Source organism: Aptenodytes patagonicus, chromosome 22 (genome assembly GCF_965638725.1).
Source record: "Aptenodytes patagonicus chromosome 22, bAptPat1.pri.cur, whole genome shotgun sequence".
Taxonomy (NCBI): domain Eukaryota; kingdom Metazoa; phylum Chordata; class Aves; order Sphenisciformes; family Spheniscidae; genus Aptenodytes; species Aptenodytes patagonicus.
This window is the reverse complement of record NC_134970.1, coordinates 6,701,721-6,719,157: the sequence shown is the minus strand read 5'-3', so window position 1 is coordinate 6,719,157 and position 17,437 is coordinate 6,701,721. Positions and strand designations below refer to the sequence as shown.

The window sequence follows — 17,437 nt, the reverse complement described above, 5'->3', positions numbered from 1 at the left end:
GACGCAGTGCGTCCTGTTGGATTTGCTGGAGGGCAGGAGCTGCGGCGTCAGCCTCCCGGGCAGCCTCCGGCCCTCCAGGTCTGGGAACGGCCGGCTGGGGAGAGAGGAGCAGAGAAAGACTTTGTCAAAGCTCCTTTACATCCACAGCTATGGGAAAGTGACCTTCCCTTGGTGGCTGGAGCCCGGAGAGGCAGTGAGCAGCGGAGCTGGGGCCTCAGCGGGGAGGGGTTTGGCAGCCCTTGGCTCTCCCCAGGGTGGTGAGGAAGGAGACCGGGCTGGCTGGTGAACCAAAAGTGCCCACAGACATCCCAGCTCGCCAGAGCAGAGCTGGGACTGACAGTCCCGAAACTACTCACCCCCAAATTTCCAGGGCTCAGCATCCCTGGAGCTGAGCTTTACCCATGTGTGGGAAAACAGCCTTAGGTGCTCCGTCGGGGTGGGGAACCCACACATCTGCTCTGCTCCTCCTGAAGGTGCTGGGGTGCTCGGGGTGACCTCCAGGGCTGCGCTGGCCCCCCTGGCTGTGTCCGGCCCCGCACTGCCTTTGGCTGTGGGGGCGGCGAGGGCCACAGGGGAGCTGGGGCCACCTGACGTCGTGAAACTGGGTCTCCTGGGACGCCCGGGATCTCTGCCAGCGTGGTGAGGTTGGCCCCGGGGAGCACGAACCAGTTCCTGGCTCCGGCAGCCGCTGCCCTGCCCTCTTAATGAGGGATAATTAGGTGCATCTCATCGGTGCTGCAGACTTGCCCCCCGGCCACGCCGGCTGCAGGCAATGCCCTTGGCAGGGACCGGGGACGATGGAGGGGCTGGGGCAAGAGGGGCTCCAGCTGGGAGGCACCAGGGGAGTGGTTGGGGTCTGCAGGGACACGAGCAGGGTAATTCGGGACGTGAGAGCTGGGGCAGCGGCTGCATGCCAGGGAGCTGCAGGCCGACCTGTGGGCTGCCAGCCCCAGATGGTGACCCCAGTGTGTCCCCGGGGGGATTTTTTCCCCTTCCAGACCTCTCCTGGGCGAACGGACCCGCACGCTCAGCATCTCTGGGGGCACATCCAGCTGCCCAGCAGGCTGTGACCATCACCCCCTTTGGCAGTCCACGGCCAGCATGAAGGCCCCAGATATCCCCACCAGTAGCCTGGCATGGCACGGTGAACCCCTCTGTGCCAGGCGCTGGCACAGGAACAGACGAAGCTGCGGTGGCTGGGAATGAGACGGGCTGGAAAGGAGATGTGTGTTTCGTGGCAGGGGAGAGTGGACTCACGCAGGACCGGGCTGTGCTGTGCTGCCCCGGCCCTGCTCCAGGGGTGTGTGTCCCCCCTGCACAGGTCACACGAGGCTGAGGGATGCTGATCCTCGTTGTGGGACAGGCTGGGGGCTTCAAATCCCTGTCCCAGGGGATTTGGGGGACGGGAGCTCTGTGTGCTGAAGGCTGGGCGGGTGATGGGTGTCAAGGGCTGTCCCCATTGCGGCCATCTCAGAGTGGTGACACCAGATATCTCCTGTCTACATGTGTCCCCCCCTCCCGGGCCCCCATCCAGGCGTCCCCACAGCCCCTGCCTGGCTGGTGCTGCACCCACAGCCCCCTGCCCCTGGTGGCACTGCACCCCACAACCCTCTGCCCTGGCTGCAACTGCACCCCATAGCCCCCTGCTCCAGCTGGCACTGCACCCCATAATCCTCTGCCCTGGCTGCAATTGCACCCCATCGTGCCTTCCTGGCTGGCACTGCACCCCACAGCCCCCCACCCCAGCCAGCACTGCACCCTATAGCCCCTTCCTGGCTGGTATTGCACCCAGAGCCCCCTGCCCCAGCTGGCACTGCCCCCCACTGCAAGTGAGACCGTGCCCCATAACCCTGTGCCTGGCTGGCACTGCACCCCACAGCCCCCTGTCCCCACCGGCACTGCACCCTACAGCCCTGTGCCAGCTGGCGCTGCACCCCATGCCCAGGCTGCTGTGCAGAAGTCTCCAAGCCCTGCCCCGGCACTGCTGCCGTGCAGACCCATGCCCACACCCTGCCTGTTTACACGAGGACCCCGGGGGCAGCGCCTGCCTGCGAGCACCCCGAAAGCGCCTCCTGGGTGAAGAGGGGCTGTGCCGGGCCTGGCCGGGCTTCGCCTGGGCGTGAAGGGTGCCTGCACGGCAGGAGGGGCCAGGCGAGGCGGGGAGGAATGCGAGTGGGAGAGCGGCCGGGCATGTAGCGACAGCTCCTAGGGCGCGCAGCACCGGGGATCCCACACGCTGCACGGGGCAGGGAGCAGAGCCCCGGCAACAAGGCTGGCGGCTGGCATGGGGCACCCCATTGCTCACCCCCTCTGAGAGCCAGGGAGTGGAGGGCGGTGAGTCCCCCGGGGGCAGCACGGCTGCCGTGGGGGTTCTGGCCCCGGGGAGCTCGGCTCCGACGTGGAGGGGCTGGAAATCCCCCGGTGGGTGATGCCTGGCTGCACCGACACGAGGTGCTGAGGATCCTGGGGGGACGAGGAGCCGCTATGACCCCCGAGAAGGTGCTGAGAGAGGGGGTGCTGGAGAAGCGGAGTGGGGGGCTGCTGCAGCTCTGGAAGAAGAAGCGGTGCCTGCTGACAGAGAAGGGACTGCAGCTCTTCAAACCCAAGGGCTCGCGGCGCAAGGAGCTGAGCTTCGCCCGCATGAAGGCGGTGGAGTGTGTGGAGTGGAAGGAGCGGCACATCTACTTCACAGTGGTGATGGACGACAGCCACGAGATCGACTTCCGCTGCGCCCAGGAGGACCCCGGCTGGAACGCCGAGATCACCATGGGCCTCGTCCGCTTTAAGAACCAGCAGGCGATCCAGGTCGTCCGCGCCCGGCACAGCTGCCGAGCAGGTACCCGAACCCCCGCCACGCTGCAGATCATGGTGCAGGACCCACCGGAGGATGAGGTCCCCGGCCGCTGGGTCCTATCTCTGAGTGGTTCGGCTTCCCCATGGGAATCACAGGGGGGGTCCCATGGATGGGGATGGGTCTGCAGGGTGGCAGTCCCCTGTTTCCCCGCACTGGCTGGGCTCTGTCCTTCTCATCCCCCACTGGGTTACACCTCCCCGCATCCCTGGAGAGGGACTTTCTAACACCCTCCCTCTGTCTGGGGTGGCCCCGAGGGATATGGGGCTCTTTGCCATCTTGCATGTGGGATGGCAGTGAGGACCGTGGCTGGGTCCTCTTCCCAGCTCCCCTCGGGGCTGGATCCCGCCCCACGTCCCAGCACTGGCCGGGTGGGTAACAAGCGCCTTCTCTCCGCAGCGGTGCAGTTCGATGCAGCCCCGGTGGGACAGCCTGCGGACGCGCAGCATCCGAAGAGCAGGATGGAGGTGACCCTCGGCTCAACGGGCGGTGCGGAGAATGGGATCCCAGCAGGCAAGTGAGGCCACCGCTGTCTGCGGCCCAGGGATGGGGACGGTGGCCCCAAGGAGGCCAGTGCGGGCGCTGGCTTCCCCCATCCTGGGGCAGGACAGAGGCACTGCAGGAGCCGGGCTGGCACAGCTGCAGGGGTTGAGCCACATCCCCTTGGCACGACGGGGCAAAGGAAAGAGTCAGGGCCACCACCTGGGGCTCTGGACATGGCAGGAGGTGACATCCCTGACTGGGGGCCCACCATCCTTCAGCTGACATGGCCAGGACCTTCGTGGACTGGTGGGGACCCTGGGGCCTCTCCTGCAGGACAGGGGATGGGATGGACGAGGTTGAGCCTGAAGGAAGCAGTGCAAGAGTGAGCTCTGCCTGAATGCCAGTGACATTGGGACAGATGGTTATGGCCAGAGAAATGGCTCCCCCTGAGCCCCCACGTTGAGAAGGGACTGGAGAGCTGCTGCTGCAGCAGGGACCCGTCCGGGCACCATATCTGGATGGCGCGGTGACGCGGCCATGCTGCTGGACACTGTCCTACCCTGGACTGTCCTCGGGCTAATGGGGGACACTGGGGAAGGCAATGGGGACCCCGACTCCCTGTACCAAAAGTGTCCCCAAACAGGACCTTCTGCTGCTTCCTCTGGTGTTGCTTTGATTTGTGGGACCCTGCAGGGTGTGGGAGAGCACAAATCCCGCACAGAGCTTCGCTGGTCATTGGCATTCCCCTAAATCTGCCAGCATCCCACAGTCGGGCTCCAAAGCCCCCCTGCTGCCACCCCGAGCCTCTCCGGTCACCCATCCTGCTGCGCCCTTGTCCCCAAGGATTCCCACGGTGGTTTGTGGGCAGGCGACCTGGGAGCAGCGCTGCCTGGCTTTGCAGGCAGGGACGGCAGGCAGGGGACGGGATGGCTCTGCCCCGACAGGCAGCGCAGACGCGAGTGCCTCGAGCCACCATGCTCCACAAGCCGGAGCCTGAGCCCCAGCCCTGCGGCCGGAGGCGCTGCAGATCCTCCCGGAGATTGCCTGGCTGCGTGGGAATCGGGGAGCGCGGCACCCCATTGCCCCGGGCTGCGGCAGCCGGCCCCAGCCTGCGCATCTCCGTCGGCCTCCGCCCGACCCCACTGGGGCCCGTGGGGTCCCGTCCCTGTGCCAGAGCAGCTCCGGGGTGGTGTTGGGGAGGGATGGTGGCATGGCCGGAGCCCGCTCACCGTGCAGGGCCAGGCTCATGCTGGCTCTTTCTGAACAGCCTGGGAATAAGCATTTTGCTGTTTTTCCACCCAGGGAAGCCTTCTTGGCCGTCCCTGGGCCTCAGAGCTTCATTTGCTGAGAAACCCCCCTGCTTGTGAGCGGAGACAAGTGGGGGGTCCAAGCTGGGGGGAATGCAGATGAAGCCGGATCCAAACCCCGCACAGACGGAACTCTGCACCGTCCCTGCACTGCAGCAGGGACAGAGGGACCAAAACACGGTGGGCTCCAGGGATGGTGGGGCCTGGTCCCCTGCCCACGGGGAGATGCTCTGGGCATGGAGCCCTGTGTGGACCAGACCCCCAGACTCAGTCCCCACACACATTTCGGGAGGGAATGGGGTTGTCAGTGGTCGGAGGAAGGTGCTGGCGCTCACATGGCATTTCCACGGCAAGGATCTCTGTCCCAGTGTTTCTCGTAAATCCCCAGCTCCCAGAGTCAGGGGATTCAGTGAGGCTCATTCAAAGTCCTGTAAGCATCCTGAGCCCATGCTGCGGCAGGGTAGCACCCAGGGGTGGGAGCACCCAGTGCGAGGGGTTTTCCAAAGTATTCTGAATTTCGAGCCAGTTTTGGGGGGCGTGACTCCTCATTTTCAGCTTTCCAACTCTCTCACTCACTGTAAATAGGTATTTTCTGTTTTGCAAGTGCCAGCAAGGAGCTGGGGAAGAAAATGGTCAAGATAGGTGTGTGTAAGTGCCAGCCCTGGCCGTGTACGTGTCCATCACGCACTGACAGATGAGGCAGCAGATAGGCCGCAGTACCCATGAGCTGGGGAGAAATTTAGGCAGTTAATAGAGGGAGAGGGACAGAAAGAGCAAGGCAAATTGCTGTGTTGGTGTTTCAGGTCCAGTCATGGGGAAGGTCAAGGTTTTCCATCCCCATCCCAAACTGCTCATCACCGTGCCGGAGCCCCTGTCTGTACCACGTATCCCCCCAGGTCTGGGAGTTTCTCCTGCGCAGACACCCAAATCTGCCAGATCCACCCTCGGCGGGTGCATTCACAGCCTGACCCTGGGAGCAAGGGCCGGGGGGTTAGAGCCGAGCCAGCGGCGTGCGGGTGGGAAGCAGGATGGCTTCACCCGCCGCCTGTGAGGGCTGAATTTGTCATGCAGAGGAAAAGATCACCCAGAGACTGGAAAGCAAATAAACAGCCAGAAGACTCGGCCAGACAGCGGAGCAGGGATGGGGCCGGCGGCTGGTGCATCCTCCATCACCAGTAACATGGTGCCAGCACGCTGCTGGCCCGGATGGGGCTCAGTGTTGGTGCGTGAAGTTGGGTAAATGGGGTGATTTTACCCGAGGGAAAATCTCCTGCAGGCAGGGGCTCAGGGAGCAACCGGGTTTGCAGGGGAAAGCACGCGTGGGGAGCGAAGGGCCTTAGGAGCCTTGCAGGAGGCCAAGCACTGCGAAAGTATTTTCAACTGACTATTTGCACAGAGTTAGGGATGCAAGGGAACTCTCAGGGCTCTTCCAGCCAGCCCGAAAAGCAGGGAGAGGACACATGGGAAGCGTTTCTAATGACCCTGGGGGTGGGGAAACCGAGGCACGGCAGGTGGTTGGGAGGCATGTGGCCTCGCAGCCCCCCCCAGCACACTGGCTCCCGCTGCGAGGAGGGGCTGGCTCCTGGGGACCACTGCGCCGGGGACACCAAGCAGAGCTGGGACTGCGCGCTGAGCCCCAAAATGGAGTGAGGTGCCCTAGAGCTGCCTGAGTTCAAAGGCAGGAGCCTGAAAAGCCGGCTCTGCTGCTCCCAGCCCTGAAGTGCCCCTGCTCCATCAACCCTCCCCACACTGCTTGGAGGATGCCCCGGTGCTGGGGCTCCTCTGTGCAGGATGGGGGCTGCCCTGTGCCTCCACCCCTGGGCCAGGGACTCTGCCAGCACCCATGGGTGCTGAGGCTAGCACCCTTCATGCAACACTGCGAGGGTGAGGTCAGGTGCAGGGGATGTGGCGGGGGGAGCTTCGGGGCCCTTTTTTCCACTTGACGAAATCCCAGCGCCCAGCCCTGGCTTTGGGGTCAGTTTGGGGTTGGCTGGACCCCCCAGCAGCCAGTGAAGGCAGTGGGGGTCACGCTGCCAAGACAGCGGTTTGCAGCATGATGGTGCCAATGCTTTTTGGCAGGTGAGACCGTGTGTACCTCCTCCACCATTGTGTGCCCTGCGGGGAGACTGGCAGTGCCTCGCTTCTCCTGTGAACATTGGTGTAGTTTGGGGGTGGTTTTTCCTCAGATAAAAATGAAAAGTAAAAAAAATCACAGTTGCAGCAAGCAGTATTTTTTTTTTTAGCTTTGGGTCAAGTGTCTGGCTTCCTTCAGATGCTCCTAAAATTATTGCATTGCTGACCATCCTTAATTATAATTCCTAAATCACTGGATTTCATTCTGGAAACCAGAACGTGCCCCAGGCAGTGCCAGGCTGGGGAGCTGCCCTGTGCCCTGCCAGGTCTGCACGCCCGTGCTCTGGGGGAGCAAACAGCTGGGACATCCACGCCACTGCTGTGGTGGGTTTGGCCACCTCCAATAAAGTCCTCTTGAGTTTGAGCGTAGGAAGAAATGCTGTCGTCCGTAACACAGAGCTTGGAATGCTGAGGGGGGTCCAGGCATGGATTGCAGGGATTGCACGTGTATTAATTCCCCACCTCCAATGTCCTGACGTAGTCTCTTGGCGAGGGTGTCCCAGGGAGGTAGAGGAGGCGGTGGGTGATGAATGTGGTTGTGAGCATCACCCACCAGTGGAGCTGGGGCTGCGGGAGCTGGTGGGAGGGAAGGGGCCCACCGCCCCTCCTGGCACCGCATGAAGAAACAAAAATAGCGGCCAGGCGTTGCTGGAGCTGCAGAGGGCAGCAACGGAGCTGAATACACGCCAGCGCCCGTCCGTCACCCACTGTCCCTGATCATGAGTCGCCAGGCTGCCCTGGTGATGGGGGTGGCTCAGCCCAGCCTTGCGGCAAAAGGGGATGCTGAGATGCGTGTCTCAGAGACGGATGGGAGGGCCTGGAAATACCCTGAAAACGTCTAAAAAGTGTGTCAGGGTCCCTGCCTGGGCCTGAAATTTTGGATTATTGGGAATAGTCTTTTTTTTTCCTGTGAAATATTTTGCCTTAGGCTGAAAACCAGGCTGGTTTTTAGGATATTTAAACTGACATTGCTGTTGAACTGTGTCAGCCCATTAACACAGACAGAACAGCTAATATCCTCCTCTTGTTTATAAGATTCGACAAGATCAACATTGGGAAGGTTTCATGTGTCAGTTGGCAAAACCACGGAAAGCTTAAAGTCTTCAGTGGGTGGCTCAGCTCCATTTTAATAATGTCTTTCCACTATCCCAAAGCAGATAATTCCTCCTTATTTAATAAAGACTTTTCTACATGCCAATGGCATGAGGCAGGGAGCATGTGCTGTTCGTAAAGAACTACTTAGCTTTGAGAGACCCCTCCTCAGCTTTGGCACTTTCTGCAAACATTTCAAGTCTTCCCAAAGCATTCAAGCTGAGAAAAACAACTTGTCCCACAATATTTCTAGAAGTGGAAGGTATTTCTCCCGTTTTGTGAAAATTGTCCTGATTTTGGATCCAGCTCCACAGCTGCTTCCACAAGGATTTGCTGCCTGCAGCCGTGCAAAGTGGGAAGAGCAAGTCTCATGCCCATGGATGAAGAGGCTGAACACAGGCACTGTCCCCAGCTGCACCACGTGCAAGATGGTGTCCAGCCAGGTAGAGGTTCCCAGAGCAGGAGGCCATGGCTGGAGAAGACAGGGCTCTCCAGCTGCAGGAGCAGCTATGCTTGCCCTTGGAGCCCAGGACATGGAGCAGCACATCCCAAATGGATGAGGAGCCTCTGCCCCACCGGGCGGTGGGAGGCATGGGTGCTCTGGTGGGGCTGATGCAATGGGGTGAAGATCGGCAGGGCAGAAACCTGAGCTGGGAGAGGTGTCTCAGCGCCATGGGGCATGTTTGGGGTCTGGCCTGGGGCCTCGCTGGTTCCCAGATTGGGCTGTGATGATCATCCAAATTCTGGTCCACTTTCTGTCTCCACGGCTGTCCCCACTGCCAGCTCTGCTTTGATGCCTCGGGGCATCACCCAAGTTTGGTAAGACTCACAGATGCAGCAGGCTGAGGAAATCCTTTGCAGGGCTACAAAAAACATTGATTATTGGAGAGCATCCCCAGAAGGCTGTCACCCTCTGCTGTCACAAATTGACGGAGCACTTGGGACTAGCTGGATCCTTTCTGGCAGCTCATGAGGAGTGAGAGCTGCCGGATGATCTGCAGGAAAAACACCCAGGCAGGGACCGTTTCATCAGGACAAGTCACACGGACCCTCACAACTTCATTGCAACGTGACACTGCGGTCCTGCAACCTTGCAATCACCTTGCTTGTAGGAGGTGACCTCAATGTCCCCGTGCCCCTGAGCTGTTCCACAGAGGGAAAACCTTCTCCCACCCATGGTGAGTCTGTGGGGATCCTCTGTCCCAGCCCAGTGAGAAACCTGAGGCAGCTGGTGGGCTCCTGCCATCCGCCCCGGCATTTGGGGCTGGCTCTGAGCATGGCAGCTAAGGGGTGGGATGGACGTGTTTAGAGGATGAGGTCCCAGAGGACAATAGAGGCTCAGCTGTTGTTTCTAAGTCTGTCCTGGATGCCCTAGGAAGCCCGTTGTCTTTGTGAATGCCATCGGGGTTGACGAAATGAAGACGGTGCTTGGAAAAGGGCAAGGACAGGATGGGTGGGATGGCTCCAGGGCCTTGAGGAGGGAAAGGGATCCCTCCAGCACTGCTGCAAGTCTGCTTCTTCAGGGAAATAGGCTTCACATGGGGCAACCAAACTGCTCACACGGGTCAGATACCTTTGAATTTGGAGGCTCAACATCTTAAGGAGCCAGGGATCATTGCAGCCCCAGTGCAGTTCTCCTGAAGCTGGAGGGCAGCTGTGGTAGCCCCTGCCATGCTTGTGGGGCTGATGCCCAATGATGAGGGAGCACCAACACCCTCCAGGGACTCAGCATGTCCAGAGGGAGAGAGAAACTGCCCACATCCATCTAAACACATGCAAGGTTATCCACTCGTAAGAGACCGAGCACAGGTGACCTGTAGGACCACTGGGACGTTTAGGGACAAGCGGGCTGTCCCTGGGGACTTGGTCCTGGGTGGGTCTGGCCTCCCCTTTTACAGCTCTCTGGGAATTTTCCGTTGGCATCCATCCCCTCGGTGGCAGCCCATGGGGAAACCTTCACTTGAATCTGTGGCTCCCAGGAATGGGGGGATATTATTTTGCTTGGAATTTGGCCTCAGCACTGGTCTGCCCCATAGATTTCCAGCCTGTCCCCTTCCTACCTGCCAGCAGCTCAGGGGGGTACCCACAACCTCAGGTGGTACCTAATAAAACAACCCTTCATCTTGAGGCAGCTCATTGCTGTTGCGAGCCAGGGATGGAGACCCAAAATGTCCTCATCATGTCAGCTGGAGAGGAGGGATGGGGAGGTCCTGGGCTCCTGACAGTCCTGCTGCCAGCCCCTCATGGCAGCACCAGGGCTTTGAAACTAATGCTGAAGCCCCAAATCAAGGGGTCCTGCTACCCCATCCCTTGCCTGCCCTTTCCTCCTCCTCACTCCAGGTCCCAGCAGAGGACGAAACCTGAGACTGGAGCAAATGGCATCCGAAGCAGCCCCCGTCCCCCAGGCAGTGGGAGCTGGTCCGGTCACCGGGGCACGCTGCGGGGAATGCAACGCCTTTGTCACCGGCTAATTTTGGCTCCTCTGTGCTCCGAAAACAATCCCAAGGCAGCCGGGAGGAAAGATGCTGGAGGCATGGCCCTGCGGGGGCTTTTGCCTTATAAAGGTCTGACGGGGCTGGTATAAAGCCTCCTCCTCGGCGGCTGGGAGCAGATCCGCTGCACTGGTGCTTGGAGCCGGGGAAAGGGAAACGTCCTTGGAGGGGCCCTCGAGGAGGGTGGGCGCAGGGGGGGTTTCTCCTGTGCTTGCTGGGACTTGACTAGTGCAGGTCAAATAAGGATGGGACTGCCACCGCCACCGTCACTGACCTCACACCAGCTTGGGGGCTGCTGCATTGCCCCCCACCAGGGCACAGCTCCCCCGTTGGTGTCCAGGCAGTGGGGAAGGAGCTGGGGAAGGCGGCCATGCGTCCCCTGCTCTGCAGGACAGGGGGGCTGTCTTTGCTCTCCATCATGGGAGCTGCCCCGCACATGCAGCTGCATGTCCCTCTGCGACCATAATAGCCTCAGGATTAAAATACCGGGCATCCGGTATTTTATCCTTGCTGGGCCGCACGCTGGGAATTGTTTGCTCCTAAACTTGCCCCTAAAAATATCCCAGGGAACAGGTGTGACCTGCCCCTGCGGTCCTCTGCCGCGTGAAGCCTCCCTCTGCGGGGACACTGGGCAAGGGGCTTTGCAAGGGACTTTGCGGGGTGCAGGGGGGGCAAGACAGCAGCGTTTTTGCTGCTTTTCAGGAATTTCATGGGGAAAACATCAGGGCTTGTGAGGGGCTGAAAGTTGCTCGAGCATCCCAACCTGCTGTGCTGTGCTGGGCAAGTCTGGATGGTCCTGCTCCCCAAAGAGGGGACTGCCCCATCCTTGGTCCCAACCGATTATCTGGCCTGATGCCATAACCCCACCTTTTCTGTTTTACCCCACCACCCCTTGGCAATGATGTGCCCTATCCTGGCCCGGGATGGTTTTGCCCTCCTGCTCTGGCAGCTCTGGTGGCTCCAGGGAAGGCCCTCAGCCAGCGCTCCCGTGGGGACATCACTCTGTGCTTGCAGTGTTGCAGGGCGTGTGTGCACCATCGTGCATGGGGGTCAGCACCACATCAGCTCTCCAGGCTGCTCACAACCCCCCGTCCCCTTCAGAGACTTTCTGAAAGAAAAAAAGAAAAGAAATAAAAGAAAAAAAAGAAAGTGAAAAGAATTCAGGAGATTTTCTGCAAAGAAAAAGCACTGCAGTGTTTCGGCTCATGGTTCTTGCCTCCTTGCAGACTCAGGGCTTTTCCAGCATCTCTGATGCTGGTTTACATTGGAGAGGAGCAAGGCAGATGTGCCATGAATACACCCCGTCTGCATGGGCATTGCCATTGCACCACGGTCAGCCTGACCCGGCATGTCTGCGTGCTCACACGCAACACGCATGTGAGTAAGGCGTCGGGCAGCGAGTGCCGGCCAAGCTGGGGTGATTCACGTGCAAACAGCACAAGAATTCACCGAATCGCATGGGGGTCATGGGTGCAACAAAACATGGGTGCACTAACGTGCACGGGTGATGTGCACGTGTCGTCCTGTGTTCGAGATGGTGCCCCAGGTGTGTGCAGCATGTCATGGGGCGCCGGGGCTCGTGGCAAATGTGTGCACACAAGAGGGGATTTGTGCTATTTTTACCGACCACTTGCAGGCAGGCTGCGATTTAATACTCCCCCTCCACTGCCGGTCCCTGGCAGTGTGCGGCTCTCCAGAGGCCAGGCATCACCTCCCTCCTGCACAGCCCTGAGGTAAGGTGCTGTCCCAGGGGTCCCCCCACCCGTGACTCCCCTGGGGTGCTAGAGGCAACACGGGCGCGAGCATGAGACCACCGGTATTGCACGTGGCGGCGTGGCAGAGAGGAGCCCCCAGCACATGAATTTGTCTGAATTTCTCCCCCTGACTGAGGTTGCTCAGACATTTTCTCTGCTCTTGGAGAGAGGACTGGTGAGACCACAATGGGAAGAAATGCCCCTAAAATCCCCAGCCTGGCATTGGAGCTGAGATTTGCTCAATTTTGCTGAAAACTGGCAAACAAACAGAACCATTTTGGGGAGCATTTGCCCGTGTGTCCTAGCCTGACTGCTCACGCTCACTTGTGTGACCAGGGAGGTGAGGTCTGGGGTTGCGAGCAGTGTGTGTGGGGCATCGCCTTGGCCGGGCGTGTGTTTGTGGTATGTGTCCGGTTCCCTGGGATGGGAGAGCATGTCAGGATTGGCTTGGGGTTATTTCTTTTAAGGATTTCCGTGATTTAATGGTTTAATAAGCTTTTTAAGCTTTTCACAGCCGGGGGCATGCAAACAGTGCAGAATTAGCTTGTCCAGATCCTCTCGTCCCCATCAGAGAACAAAGTCTCTTGTGGATGCTCCAGATCAGGCGGGAGCCCAAAAGTCCCTGCACGAGATTGCTGGGGACGTCCTACCAGCCTAGATGAGCCCTGGCTGTCCTCTGGGAAGCCAATTTAGAAATATCTGGCCCTAAAAATTGATTGACCTTGGTAGAGGTCATCAGCCCGAGGTGCGGTGTGTGTCCCACCTTCTAAGGGACGCTGGGCTTTGCTCCAACAGGGAAGGCGGGAGACGCTGAGAGGCTTCGCCCAGCCCTTGCTCGCCTCCAGACAGCCAAAGGCTTTTCTGCCTCCCCCAGACTAAATCAGGGACCCAACCTGCCCAGTGTACCGGTGTCAGGCAAGAGGAGCCGCCTTCCCTGCGTGTCCTCTGGGACATTTGTCGTATCACCAAAAACCTCCAAAAGGGCAGCTCTGGCTGCGTCTGACTGATGTGGCTTTTGAGAGGAAAAAAAATTCCTGTTCTTGGGGTTTTTCTTTGTAAATCCAGGGATCTGGCAGGCTCCGGGGGAGATGATTCCTGCTGGGATTATATGGCATTTCCCCCACAAACTCATTCCTTCAGGCCATGGCTCTGGCCAGGCAGCGGGGGACACGGGGAGGGCACAGGGACAAGCAGACGGAGCTGGGAGGTGAGCTGCTCCTGAAGGCACACTGAGATTTGCTCAGCACGGGCTCATGCGTATCTGGGAGCAGCTGTTTGAGACCAGAATTATTCCTTTGTCTTTCCCCCAGCGGGAATCTTTGGGGTTTAAAACAGTTTCCAAATTTAGGGGGATGTGGAGACATCAAGGCAAAAAAATCCCAGCTTTGCCATTTCAGTTCTAAGGAAAAGGACTAAACCCACCACTGGAAAATGCTGTTTCTTTCTGAAATGTGGCTTCAGTTTGTCACTCGTGGTTGGAAACAGAAAAAAAATAAATTGATTGGCATTTTCCCACACATTTTTCTATTACTCAAAGTTACGCGGAGCCCCGGCTTCTTGGCAAGAGAGGGAAGTGTTAGAGGCGGTGCTGGGGCAGCTAGCGAGGCAGTGCATTTTGAAGCAGCTGCCAGGGCATAGGATTACCAAGCAAATTTAAAATAAGAAACCGTGAGTGTTTCACCAGGGACGCGGATGCTAAAGGAATCTGCTCAGCCGCTTGGCCATGACTTGTTGCTCCTTGCTCTGTCGCTCTCGAGATGGGTTTTGGCTCCACCATCCTTGCGGTTGCCCACGGGGAGCTGTGGGATGGGACTCCCCGAGCCGACACAGCGTGGGGAGCCCCGAGGCGCCCCGTTTCTCCAGAGCTTTCCAGCCACGCTCGCCTCTGTCCCCTCGCCCCGAGCTGGGGTGGGCGATGCAGCTGGCGGGCGAGCAGCTCGGTGCTTGGGAAAACCCCCGAGGAGCAGGAGACCGAGTCCTGCAGGGCCGGCTGGAAACAGGTTGGAGCTTGCCCGAAATAAGGTTTCCTCGGAGCTGGGCGGTTTGTCTTGGTGTTTCACAGCAGGATGGCGAGGCTGCAGAGTTGCTTCCCTCCGCTGACAGCATGGGGCAGCACCGGACCTCAGGAGCATCCCACCGCCACTTTCTGGGTTCGGGCGGATTTGGGATTTGCTCCCTTGTTTCATCTTCTTTCCCGTTGTTTTTGCAGGTGAACAGTGTGACGCCGCAATGCCAGAGCCGTAAGTAGCACGAGTTTCCCTTGGATTTCACTAAATCCTCGCCTGGCCGCTGGGCTGCTGGTGCTGGCTGAGCTTGTCTGGTTTTGGGGGGGTTCTGCTGGGAGACCAGCCCATGCTCGAGACCTCTGTGCCATTCCCCTTGCAAAAACTGTCTTTAAATAAAAATTGTTAGCCATTTCTATGTCCCGATTCAAACCTTGGAGCTTTCCTAGATCCCAAAATAGGGATCCGAGGTAGGCAGCACCACTCGCTTTGCCGTGAGGCTCTTCATAGCACATCGTACAAATATAACATATTCCCCATCGTGAACAGAAGGGAGAAACCTCCCTGCAAGGTTTTCATCAAGCAACGACACGGAGATGCCCCAGCCCTGCCAACCTGAACAGGATCCAAGCATCCTGCGTGCCAGTCCCTGGCTGCGCGGGGAGCGTGTGAATGAGGGTGTTGTGGTCCGAACCACAGGGACTGAGCTGGGGCTGGCATGATGGGCACCGTGACAGCTTGCATGCTGCGTTTGAGTGGCATTTTGGCTTTCTGAGCAGTGGCCCTGAGCACCCACTCCATTTCCAGAGAGCACTGTCGTCTCAGAACTGGCACACTTGCAGGTGGCAACTATTAGATAGAGAAATAAGGAAACCAACTGCAATCACAGGAGTTGCTTTTCTTGACTGTCACCTCTTTTTGACTCTTATTCACTGATGCTGTGTTCTCTTCTCTTGTTCCTTATTGCTCCTTCCTGAACGCGCGCCTGCCGGCAGGGAGGTAAGGGCCTTTCCTTTCGGGAGTGATCTTGATGCTACTCTGCATTTGCTGTGAGTTTGTTTTCAAAGGCTTTTTTTTTTCTTCCTCCCCTTTCCCCTAGAGAAAATCCAAGATCACAGCCTCACGCAAACTCTTGTTGAAGGTGAGTCCTGAGGGTTGGAAACTCCCTGGGGTTTGTCTTGCTGGGGAAAAGGAGCTGGGGTTGAAGTGCGTGGTCGGTGGGACAGCAATGAGGAACGGCAGAAGTATGGGCCCTGGGGAGCAGCTCCCGGTCCCACCTCTTGTCTTCTCAAAAATCCTCACTCATGTGGGCTTTGTGGTCCGTACACCAAACAAACCTCCCCTCACCTCCACTTTACTAAGGTGGGGAGAGACTCTGATGCCTTCTGCTCTAAAGCCACAAACCTCGTGTCTGTGCACCAGCAGCTCTGCAGCACAAGCTTGGGAGCTCCCTGGGTTGTGGCTTGGGAAAATCATTTACTGCCACAGCAGAGCAAACCGATGCAAAGAAAGTGCCGATGTCAGCATCCATTGGGACCACTGCCACCGCAGCCCTGTGGTATCGCTGGCCCTGCTGTTCCCCCTGCCTTCAGGGTCACCACACAAAAGGTGTAGGGATTTTTTGATGTGTGTTGCAGCAGCACAGTGATTTTGGGAGGACAGCTGCAGCAGGGAGGAGGTTTGGGAGGCAGACAGGACTGTCCCATCCTACAGACGTTGTGCGAAGAGGCTTAGGGGGAACAGAGGAGCCTGTCTGTTCACACTCCTGCCATTTACTTGTGCTCATAGAGTTTGATGCTGGCAAAAGCAAAGGAGGAGTGGGATCAGGAGATCGTGGACAAGCAGTCAGAGAAGGAAAGATACCTGTCTGAGCGGATCACACCACTGCACACCAGTGGGCTTTCCTTGAGCCAGCTCCAGGTATTTCTCAGGTCTGAGGGTGGAGTGAGCTCCTTGGGAGCATGGGGGGCATCACTCACTGCTCTCCTGTTGTGCTTGGCCCCCAGGACCTGTGCAGGGAGCTGCACGAGAAGGTTGAAATTGTGGATGAAGAGAGATACGACATTGAAGCAAAATGCAACCATAATACTCGGGAGGTAGGAGGCAGGATGGGCTGTTTGCTTCGACGTTAACTCCCTCCTAGATGGTAGCTTGGGCCTCGATGGGGGTCTGTCATGGACCGGGCTGAGCCTGGATGTGGGACATGCACCAGGCTTATCTAAGGGTTGCTATTTGCTCTGGAAGGCATGACTCACCACAAGGTTCATCCCTGCCTCAGGGAGCTCAAGCTGTCCACTGGGTCCACGGGCAACCTCCTCATTCTTCTGGTCTCCCCTTGTGGGTCTGAGAGCTCCTTCTTGTGGTGTGGCTGCCATCTGAGCAGGCTGGGGCAAGGCAATGACAACACCTCTATGGTCAGGTGGACAGTCCCTTGGTGAAGGTGGTCCTCATGGCTGCAGGAGAGGCGCAGACCCCTCTGGGGCTCGGTGTCGGCAGATTCCTGCTTCACACAGGAGCTTTTTGTGCAAGGCAGCCATGTGATGACCTCGCACTCCTCCTTTCCTCAACCTGCAGATTAAAGATCTGAAAATCAAAGTGCTTGATCTCCGAGGAAAGTTCAAGCGACCCCCCCTGCGGCGAGTCCGCGTCTCTGCCGATGCCATGCTGAGGGCTCTGCTGGGCTCCAAGCACAAGGTTTCCATGGATCTGAGAGCCAACCTGAAGTCTGTCAAGAAGGAGGACACAGAGAAGGTGGGTGACTCTTCTAGAGGCCAGAGATGGAGACATCTCCTAGGGATGCCCTTGCCCTTCTCCAAGGTCCCCTGTGAAGCCTGTGTGGGTTGTGCTCATCCCTTGTAAGCCTCAGAAATAGCACAGGGCAGTCCTTGTGAGGCACTGCCCATTGTGGGATGTTGTAGGACCACGTGGGAGCAGTTTGACTGGACAGGTAACACCAGGTAACTGGTGGACGATAACAAATGAAATTTAGGGCTACACCCATGATGCTCATCCCTCCCAGAGCATGTGGGAATCTTTCATCTGGGGCCTCCTTGGCATGTCTGTTGAGCTGCACTTGCAGAGAGTTTGGTCTTTGGTCTTCGAGGGAACCAGGAGAGTGCCTGTTCGGTGCAATCATGCCCAGAAAACACCCAGAAAACTCCCAGACCCAGATTAGATAAGAGAGCAAGCCCAGTAAGCACGCTTGGCCTGAGATAAATGGCACAGTTCACACCGGCTTTGCAGAGACACAAAAGGGGAAAGTCTCTCTCAATACCAGAGACGGAGAGTGATGCCCAAACCTGCATGGGGTGTGCAGGCACCC

The 17,437-nt window shown here is 58.5% G+C and overlaps 2 protein-coding genes across 2 annotated transcripts in view; both read left to right on the top strand.

Moving 5' to 3' along the window:
- The window catches only part of TNNI1 (troponin I1, slow skeletal type), a 279,093-nt gene that overhangs the window by 259,968 nt on the left and 1,688 nt on the right, over positions 1-17,437 (top strand). Inside the window, exons 2-5 of the mRNA XM_076357863.1 lie at positions 15,213-15,256; positions 15,904-16,035; positions 16,122-16,211; positions 16,690-16,866. Coding sequence (XP_076213978.1) covers positions 15,910-16,035; positions 16,122-16,211; positions 16,690-16,866 — 393 coding nt within the window. The 5' untranslated portion in view covers positions 15,213-15,256; positions 15,904-15,909. The remainder of the gene's footprint in view (positions 1-15,212; positions 15,257-15,903; positions 16,036-16,121; positions 16,212-16,689; positions 16,867-17,437) is intronic.
- PHLDA3 (pleckstrin homology like domain family A member 3) lies at positions 2,251-3,992 on the top strand. Its single transcript, XM_076357971.1, has 2 exons — positions 2,251-2,836; positions 3,251-3,992. Exons 1-2 carry the CDS (start codon positions 2,485-2,487, stop codon positions 3,370-3,372), a joined length of 474 nt encoding a protein of 157 aa, XP_076214086.1. The 5' UTR covers positions 2,251-2,484; the 3' UTR covers positions 3,373-3,992.

Excerpts from the sequence above, each read along its gene's own strand:
- PHLDA3 (XM_076357971.1), top strand. The coding sequence starts at position 2,485 with ATGACCCCCGAGAAGGTGCTGAGAGAGGGGGTGCTGGAGAAGCGGAGT. Across the intron at positions 2,837-3,250 it reads CCGGCACAGCTGCCGAGCAG|CGGTGCAGTTCGATGCAGCC; the intron begins GTACCCGAACCC and ends TTCTCTCCGCAG.